Raw genomic sequence first — 9,533 nt, forward strand, 5'->3', positions numbered from 1 at the left:
TCCGTGGTAAGACCAAAATACATTATTAAAGAAGGTAATAAGCTAATTTTGTACAATGTTAGTTTTCTCTATAATTTGGTTGGATTTATTATCATGTATGGCAGCTAAGATAGGATCTCCCCCGCCATTCTTAATGAGGTATGCTACTTCAACTCCAAATTTGTCGGCTTCGTCCAAATTAGCAATTTTCTTAGTTTCATATCGCTCAATTTGAGTTACACCATCAAGTGTAGTAAGGTTAGCTCTAAAGTTTACTTCAAAAGAGTCTTCAATCTGATAAACAGTGGTTTCAACGCCGACTGGTGCTGAGCAACCTCCTTCAAGTGTACGGAGAAGTGCTCTCTCAATAGTTACTGCAATTTGGGTTTTCTTGCAATTTATTCTATCGGCATATTTGGATATATTCTCGTCGTTTATCCGCGTTTCCAATCCGAGACTACCTTGACCAACCGCATGTAAGAGTGTTGGTGATGTGAGTCTACATGTAATGCGCTTTTCATATTCATTAGAGAAACGCTTGAGACCTGCTGATGCTAATATAATTGCTGTGTATTCACCATTTGGATCATCGAGTTTTGCAAGTCTAGTGTCACTGTAGGATGTTAGATAAATATAATTGATAAGCAAGGGAATACTCACAGATTACCTCTCACATCCTTAAAATGTAATCTTGGAAAGCTCTTGCGAAGTTGAGCGACTCTTCTAATACTGCTAGTACCAATGACACTACCATCTGGAAGATCCTCTAATCTTTGATAAGAAAGACCTTTCTTTACAACTAAAGCGTCAGAAGGGTCTTCTCTCGCTGGGAAAGCACCCAGAGTGCAACCATCAGGAAGCTGCGACTGAACGTCCTTAAGTGAGTGCACAATCATATCAACAGAGTTATCTAAAAGTGCATTCTCTAATTCTTTCGTCCATAAGCCTTTATCGGCACCACCGAGTGTATAAAGCGAGGTGCTGTTATCTCTATCACCAGCAGTTGACATCCCGACGATTTCGACTTGCAGATCTGAGTGAAGGCTTTCAAGGGAATGCTTAACAAGATTGGCTTGTACCATCGCCAACTTGCTTTTTCTTGTGCCCAATTTGAGAATAGGCATCGTCGTTGAGTGTAAATTAGGAAGACAAGCATATAACATAATTAATAATAAAAAACTAATAAAGTGTCGCATGCATAGATTTTTTATGAGTCAACAAATATTTTAAGAGAAAAGAGTTCTACGTGATCGTATTTTTTGATGAGTTGATTATACAAGATAACATATTTACACATCGTCATTGGAGAATGAAAAGAGAGCATCCTTCCTTTCCTGTTCCCTTTCCCAGCGTCTTCTAATTTCGTGCAATCCGATGGAGAAAAGTACGAGCATACCAAGTACACCTAAATCTCTCAATGCGAGTGCTTCAGTTTGGAAAACAGCTTGTAAAGCAGGAATATAGACAAAGCACATTTGTGCGAATAAGGAAACTCCAACTGTAGTGAGAAGCATCTTGTTATCACCGAATCCACATGTTACACCTCTGTTTTGGAGTGCACTAGCAAGGTCCAAAACAACGAAGGCTGTAAATGTCATAGTTTGATCGCGTGTTGAAAATCCGTCACCTATTTCATAAGCGTAAATGAAAAGTACACCTGTGATAATAATTGATGCTGAAAAGAGTACTCTAGTGAGTAGTCTTTGAGTAATAACTGAAGCGTTCTTTGGACGTGGTGGGCGCTTCATAACTGATTTGTTGACTGGGTCAACACCGAGGGATTGTGAAGGAGGTCCATCCATAATAACGTTAATGAAGAGAATTTGCATAGCGTTGAGTGGGTTGCGCATGCGAAGAGCAGTTGAGATAGTGATCAAGCTGAGTGCAGCTACAGCGGTGGAAAGTTGGAAGCTTAAGAAGTTCTGAATATTATAGAATATACTCTTTCCTGGATGGTGCGTGAGTAATGAATAAGTAATTAGAAGGCAACTAACCTTCCTCTACAGCTGGAAGAAGTGTTGCGAAGTTGTCGTCGACGAGGATACAGTCAGCAGCTTCTTTGGCAACATCTGTACCTCCTTTACCCATACTAACGCCAATATCAGCCATTTTGAGAGCAGGTGCATCATTGACACCGTCACCAGTCATAGCAACAACCTTGTCAAGCTTTTGAAGGACACCAATAATTCTCATCTTGTGCTTTGGTGAGGTTCTTGCGAAGACGCTAACGCTGTTGATACGTTCCATTAATTCTCTCTCGGACATCGTATCAAGTTCTGCACCGGTGAGGCATTCGCTGGTGTCTCTACGTGAGTTGGTGATTGGAGATGATGGTCTGACACATAATCCTAATTCCCTTGCGATGGCCAAGGCTGTACGCTCTGCATCACCTGTGATCATAACGACGTGAATACCGGCTCTTTGAAGAGAAGCAATTGATGCAGCTACACCAGGTCTTGGTGGATCTTGCATACTTTGGAAACCTGTAAAGACGAATCCACCGGTGAAGTCGGTGACATTACTGCTTATACGATATGCCATACCTATGTTTCGAAGACCTTTGTCAGCACATTCAGCAGCTCTTGCGAAAATAAGGTTGCGAGTTGCATCATCGAGTGGTACCGTGTGGTGACCAGATGCAGCGAGGTAGGTGTCACAACGTTCTAAGACTCTCTCTAAAGCACCTTTGAGATAGTTGCATTCTGCTGGTACACCATCAGTGTCACTTGCGAGTGTTCCAGTCACGAATTGAACCTTAGTATCAGATGAGAAAGCCTGCTCATGACGACGTACGAATGTAGTACGTCTGTCAACCATTCCTTGCTCTTCAACGATATTGATGAGGGCTACGTCGGTTGGTTGACCAACGTTGTGGCCGTGTTCATCCTTGCGTGCGTTATTACAGAGATTACCAATAAGGAAAGTGCGTTCTAGTGCTGGGCTGATCTTGTCGAGTTTGTTTTCCAAAACGAGTGGACCATCTGGAACAGTAAACCCTTTTGTAACTGTCATGACGTTCTTCGTGAGTGTACCAGTTTTATCTGAACAAATGACGCTAACTGATCCGAGAGATTCAACCGATGGAAGTTTCTTTACGATGGCCTTACGTCTGCTCATGCGGAGAACACCAAGTGCGAGTGTGACAGTCGTGACAACTGGCAAACCTTCTGGGATGGCTGCAACGGCGAGAGATACACCAATCGTGAACATCTCGAGCCAGCTGCGTGATTGAATGATACCGATGACGAAGATGACACCAATAACAGCAAAAGAAATAAGTGAGAGTTGCTTGGCAAGTTCATCCATGGAATATTGAAGAGGAGTTCGACGTTCTTCGATGTCTTGCATCATTGTGAAGACAACACCAAATTCAGTTTCTGAACCTGTACCAACAACTAAACCTTTACCATGACCACTTCTGACAAGGGTACCCATGTGTGCAATACAGTTACGGTCACTAACACCAACGTTCATGTGAGTTGATGGTACAGTAGTTTTTTTAGTTGGCTTTGTTTCACCAGTGAGGTTACTTTCGTCTAATTCAAGATCGACAGCCTCAATAATGCGAATATCAGCAGGAACGCGGTCACCAGTGGAGAAGGTAATAAGATCACCTGGAATGAGATCGTTTGCGAGTGGTGATGAGAGTTGGCCACCTCTAATCAAATGACAGTAGTGTGGTACAAGCTTGTTGAGTGCTTGTAAGGACTTTTCTGAGCGTGTCTCTTGTACGAATTGAACAGTTAAGACGATAATAACTGCTAATGAGATACTAATTGCATCATCAACATTGCCTACTAAAGCTGAAACGACAGCTGAACCAAGTAAGAGAAGAATGAGAGGACTCTCGTAAATTTGTTGGAAGAATTTCTTGAATAAACTATCGCCTGCCTCGACAGAGAACTCGTTGAAACCGTACCTATGGCGTAACTCTTGCACGTCTGCAGTACTTAGACCGTTCTTTGGGTGAGTGTTAAGTTTAGCGATAGTTTGCTGGTGATAGTCAGTAAAGTGAAAAGACGTAAAAAATATAAATTACCTCAACAGAAAGTTTAGCATATTGTGCTGACGGGGTTGACGAATGAGCTGGATCTGATTCGAGCGAATGGACAAGCATTCTCCTTCTCTCTTCGGCTTCTTCCTTTTCTGCGGCTGCACTGTCAAAAGCGCTCGGGAGTTCTGATGGCTTCAGATGAGTAATCGATGGCTTATGAGCGAGTGACTCTATGGATGTCTTTCTAAACGTGGTGGAATAAGCGAACATATCCTCAGCGTCTGCTACAGTGGTTGGTTGAGTGTGTGGTGGTGTCTGGTGGGCTAATCTCGCTGCTTCCTCTGCAGTTGGGGGTACAACAGCTGGATATTGATAGCTTTTCAGACCTTCTGGTTGACTATTGTAAAGTGTTGAAGATGCACTACCAACCGGCTTCACTGGCTTTTGATCGCTCGTGCCAGAGTTTGTACGCTTCCTATCTCTAGCCATATCGAAGTTGGAACGCAAGAGTTATTCTCGCGTTTTTCCCAGAGGAATTTGCTAATAAAATAAGTAATTAAGGAATAAATCTATAGAGATTTCATTATATTCGTATATTCTTTATTATAACCACCATTCACGATCTCATACACGCACACGTCATTATCAAAACATGCATAGGAAATATATTCTGGAAACAAAGGAATTCGCCAATAAATAAAGTTTACATCTTCTCCAATGGTGTGAGTGTAAGCAAGCGCATTGCGCTACCGAGGACTGTAACAGGTTAGCTGGAAAGCTTTTATATGGAAATTCACCCACCATCCTTAGCACACATGAACAAGTAGAGACGTGCTTGTGCTAACTTTTGCTCTTGTCCCTTGACCTTCAAGATTTCAAGCAGACTAGATACGACGTGTGTCAATTGGAAGGCGTATGAGACAATGTTGTTCGGCTCATGTGTCTTGAGAGCGGTCTTAACAACATCTGGATATTGTGACAACAAGTAAACCAATTCTCTGGCCTTTGGTTCCGTGAGGAGGCTTGTGTCGACATCCTTAGTAGGATCCTCTGGGAGAACGGTCTCATCTGCAACCTTACGTTGGATTGACGATATTCTAACGTGAGCGTATTGAAGGTATGGACCTGTGTCACTGTGTTGGTGATTAGAAGATGTCGTCAGACAAGGATACTACATACCCCTCGAATGAAGTCATACGATCCCAAGCAAATTTGTAGTTCATGATTCTACGACCACCCATATCTTGGATCTTAACAGCACTCAAACCAAGAGTGTCGGCAGTCCATTCTGGATCTTCGAGTTGGTCATACTTATTAGTTGAGTCCTTCTTCATAACGTCCATCATGACAGACTTGGCCTCGTTGAGGATTTGGTCAAGGAAAACAGCAGTACCTTTACGTGTAGACATACCCAAAACCATACCAAAGTTGATGTGAAGAAGGTTCTTAGCCCAATCATAACCAATCAAGTCCATAGCTTTGAAAAGTTGTGCTGTGTGAAGATCTTGTTGAGATGCAATGACATAGATCATCTTGTCGAAATGGTATGTGTCGTAACGCTCGGCAGCAGCAGCAAAATCACGTGTCAAGTAGAGAGTAGTACCATCCATCTTCTTGACGACGGCTTTACCCAATTTGTACTCTTCCAAGTCGATAATTTGTGATTGACCCGATTGCTTGATAAGTCCTTTTTCAGTGAGAACGTCAATAGCTTTGTTTTGATTTTCTTGGGAAATTTGTGATTCACCAGAGTAGACATCAAAGTGGATGTTAAGACGTGCGTAGGTGTCCTTGTACTTTTCAATTGAGAGGTCTCTGAATTGCTTCCAGAGGGAAAGTGGACCTTCTTCACCATCTTCCATACGCTTAAAGAAACGTCTAGCTTGATCATTGATGGTATTGCCTGCTTCAGTTGGAGCGGCTTCTTCTTCAGCACCTTCCTCGTCATCTTGGGCTTTCTTGCCGAGCTTTTCGTCTTCTTCCTTTGCTTCGGTGTTGATACGGACGTAGACTTCAAACAAGTGTGCGATAGGGTCAGCCTTAAGCTTTTCTTGGCTACCGTAGCGTTCGAAACCGACACCTAACAAACCTAGGATATGAGTTAGAACGAAAAGTTTATAATTAAATTGAAACGATACTAACCAAACTGCTTTCCCCAGTCACCGAGGTAGTTCATACGAGTAACTTTCCATCCACATGCCTCGTATAAGTTGGCCAAGAAGGCACCAATGATAGTAGAACGTAAGTGACCTGCGTGGAAAGGCTTTGCGATGTTTGGTGAGCTGAATTCGATAATGACGTGTTTTCCTTGACCAGCTACAGTGGATGTACCGAATTCAGGTTTACCTGTAGGTGATTTGTTGGACATAGTGTGGATCTGGTCCAAAACGTCTCTAATAAAGTTCTTTGTGGTAGCTTGGAAAGTGACAAAACCTTGTTTAACGATGCAAGTATCGATGTACTCATTTGGCTTGAATTGGTCATGGACCTTCTGTGCATGTTCTTTTACATCACCAGGAAGTCTGAAACGTGGGAGTGCGATGTGGAAATCACCATTTTTTGAACCAACGTGTACACCTTCAAAAGCCTTCTCTAAAGGTAAATCGAGCGTCTTATTGAGTTCGAGTGCACATGCAGTTCTGTAGCTATCGAGGATACTACGTTCAGGTTCAGTATTTTGAATGTATGGGAGTTGAGTTGACATCCTGCGTATATTTAAAACTGGCTGATAAAATCTTCTCAATATAATTGTCGTCGATACGCCTTCTTGAGAAGTTCAAAGGAGAAAGAGATGACAGAAATTCAGAGAAATTTTAAAAAGCAGCGAGTTTTAGGGGACGATAGTGAGGAAATTAGAAAGGATGAACAGGAACTAGAACTTGAAGCTGAGCTTTTTAACGATAGCCATCAGTTCGGTAAGCCAGAGGATGACATGAGCGAGGACGAGGTAGGATAGTTTCTTTATAGAATGATCTATCTAATAAATTACTAGCCATTCTTTATTGATGAGTCTAAGCCCTCTCAAGCAGAAGCCCTATGGGAAGACGAAGACGATAAGAATTTTGAAATTTCGTTAGCAAGCAACGCAAAGTTACGCAAACTGAGAAAAGAAGAAGGCGAAGACATTATTGGCGGTGATGAGCTTGAGTCTAGATTGAGAGAAAAGTTGGTGCTTCCTTATTTCCTGACTAGTGTAAGCTAACAAAGACAAGGTTCAAAGCTATAAATCCAACCCCTAGTTGGGCTACCCAGGCCAAGAATAAGCGCAAACAACGCGAAGACGAAAGTGAGGACGAGGATGACATTCTCAACTCAACAGGTCTCAATACACTCACAAATAGGAAGACACGCCTGAAAGCAGGTGAAATAAAGGTAGAAAGACTCAAAGATGTCGTACAATCTGATCAAATTAATATCGTCAATGTAGAATTCCATCCTATTATTAACAATTTACTTCTTGTCGCGCAATCTGACAGGAGATTAAAGATTTACAACGTTGAGGGCTCTAAGAGTACACTAGTACAACAGTTACACCTCAAAGATATGCCAATCACAACTGCGATTTTCAACCCAACAAAACCTTCAATTTTCATTGGTGGCCCACGCCCATATTCTTACATATACCACCTCGAAGATGGCAGTGTACAGCGCTTTAAACACACAGAGGGTGTCTTTGGTACACATGCAAAGTTCAACATTGATGGCACTATGATCGCTTTGAAAGCAAGAAGAGGATATGTAGAATTATTGAGATGGACAAACTCGTCTTGTGTACCAATCGGAAATGTGAAGATGAACAGACCGGCAGTCGACTTTGCTTGGGGAAGGAATAGTAACACAATTTACATCATTACGGATAACTCCGAGATGAGCATCTGGGATGCAGCAAGGAGACGCTGTATACGAACTTGGAAAGACAGTGAGAATTTTTCACCTTCGACAATAGCTGTTTCCAGAGATAACACTTTCATTAGTGTCGGCTATAGCAGCGGTATTGTCAACATTTACGAGGTCGAATCATTAAAACTACTGAAATCATTGGGTAACCTTACCACTTCTATTAACCACCTGGCTTTCAACAAAGACACCCAACTGCTTGCGTCCACATCTGCCGAAAAGAATGACCAATTGCGCCTGATTCACTTACCTTCTTTGACTGTTTATCAAAATTGGCCAACATCCAACACTCCATTAGGGAAAGTACAAGCGATAGATTTCTCTACTGATGGCCGATGGATTGTGATTGCTAATCAGAAAGGCAAATTACTCCTGTACCACGTTAGGCATTACAGTGAGAAAGTGGCATATTGAGAAATCTTTACGTTTTTTTGTACTCTTATTACTTGATAGAATACATAATTTATTGACAAAAGTAAATGTAAAGATAAGGAACTGATGTCTTTAAGTTTTGTATGGTACCATTTTCTATCTTATTTTACAAGACCAGTTCATCCGAACATCATGAAGCTGGTACACTATATACTATTCCTCTCTGTCTTGCGTACCGTAATGGTAAGCCCTAGTACGTCCAAGATTGCGCAGAGTATCACGGTAGTTACTCTGCTTTAGAAGACCCAGGAGACAGTAGCCTGGGACATGGATTCAAGGGAGGCAAAAAAAAAACTCCTATTATTTTGACATGTGATCATCTGGAAGCCAAAGTGCGACTACGATGATACAGAAGCAAGACATTTTACGTGTCAACAGGACCATGATAATCATGACTCTCACTGGGCTGTCTCAGTAATACAAACGTAATAATCGTAGTATTTCAGAGAGCTACAATCTTACTTGTAATCAGGTCAAGTATTTTATGTATAGAGAATACGGGTACCCAACGAAATTGTTTTAGTTCGCGAATACCGATTTGAAACATAAGATTTCTAAAACTTCCTTCACGTTGCTAGGTAATGCCATAGATAGTTGAAGTATTGACCTATAGGTCAGTTCCTACCACTCAAGCCATATCGTTACCAATTCAAACTGATCGATTCATCTGAATGCAGGAAATGTGGCGCAGATGATAGCATCTCCCACAGAATCTTTATATGCAGAAGACATATGATAGCAAGAATCACATTAAGGGGGAAGATAACTAAGATCAACACTCGGTTCAAATTACGCCTAATTCTCCGGAATGCATAAGCTTTATAAGCCCTTTACCAGATTTTCAAAGCGTAATTGACCACGCACTTCAAGATACTCCGGTGGTTCGGCGTAACCGAGAACATTCGAGGAAACACAAATCATGAAGACATTTTACGACGCTAATCAAGAAACGATTCCAACACATTGGACACGTTCTTTCTAATCCTCATACTATGAGAACTATTGACGAAACTTTGATTTGCAAGTTTTAACAATATATATATATATATATTTCATCGTAAATTGTGAACAACACTAAATATCGCTTTTTCAACTAATCCCGCATTTTTAAGTATCGCTAGTTGATTGAACATTAACATCAGTCACCACTAGCATGTCATTTTCCATAGGTTAGGTTAGGTTAGGTTAGGTTAGGTTAGGTTAGGTTAGGTTAGGTTAGGTTAGGTTAGGT

General features: G+C 41.5%; 4 protein-coding genes across 4 annotated transcripts; 1 reads left to right on the top strand and 3 right to left on the bottom strand.

Moving 5' to 3' along the window:
* On the bottom strand, positions 1 to 1,103 carry WALSEDRAFT_70893 (phorphobilinogen deaminase; the record flags this gene model as incomplete). The annotated part of the gene is made up of 2 exons (XM_006960819.1): positions 1 to 592; positions 640 to 1,103. 2 exons carry the CDS (start codon positions 1,101 to 1,103, stop codon positions 43 to 45), a joined length of 1,014 nt encoding a protein of 337 aa, XP_006960881.1. The 3' UTR covers positions 1 to 42.
* Positions 1,104 to 1,163: 60 nt separating this feature from the next.
* On the bottom strand, positions 1,164 to 4,470 carry PMR-1 (calcium-transporting P). The gene is made up of 3 exons (XM_006960820.1): positions 4,019 to 4,470; positions 1,974 to 3,972; positions 1,164 to 1,927 (listed from the first exon to the last, which is right to left on the bottom strand). Exons 1-3 carry the CDS (start codon positions 4,460 to 4,462, stop codon positions 1,269 to 1,271), a joined length of 3,102 nt encoding a protein of 1,033 aa, XP_006960882.1. The 5' UTR covers positions 4,463 to 4,470; the 3' UTR covers positions 1,164 to 1,268.
* Positions 4,471 to 4,632: 162 nt separating this feature from the next.
* On the bottom strand, positions 4,633 to 6,737 carry WALSEDRAFT_34299 (arginyl-tRNA synthetase). Its single transcript, XM_006960821.1, has 4 exons — positions 6,116 to 6,737; positions 5,153 to 6,062; positions 4,775 to 5,106; positions 4,633 to 4,729 (listed from the first exon to the last, which is right to left on the bottom strand). The coding sequence occupies exons 1-4, from the start codon at positions 6,675 to 6,677 to the stop codon at positions 4,677 to 4,679; spliced, it is 1,857 nt and encodes a 618-aa protein (XP_006960883.1). The 5' UTR covers positions 6,678 to 6,737; the 3' UTR covers positions 4,633 to 4,676.
* Positions 6,738 to 6,756: 19 nt separating this feature from the next.
* Positions 6,757 to 8,318, top strand: WALSEDRAFT_49582 (WD40 repeat-like protein). Its single transcript, XM_006960822.1, has 3 exons — positions 6,757 to 6,920; positions 6,966 to 7,138; positions 7,186 to 8,318. Exons 1-3 carry the CDS (start codon positions 6,765 to 6,767, stop codon positions 8,282 to 8,284), a joined length of 1,428 nt encoding a protein of 475 aa, XP_006960884.1. The 5' UTR covers positions 6,757 to 6,764; the 3' UTR covers positions 8,285 to 8,318.
* The last annotated feature ends 1,215 nt before the right edge of the window (positions 8,319 to 9,533 follow it).

Source organism: Wallemia mellicola, assembly GCF_000263375.1.
Source record: "Wallemia mellicola CBS 633.66 unplaced genomic scaffold WALSEscaffold_40, whole genome shotgun sequence".
NCBI lineage: Eukaryota > Fungi > Basidiomycota > Wallemiomycetes > Wallemiales > Wallemiaceae > Wallemia > Wallemia mellicola.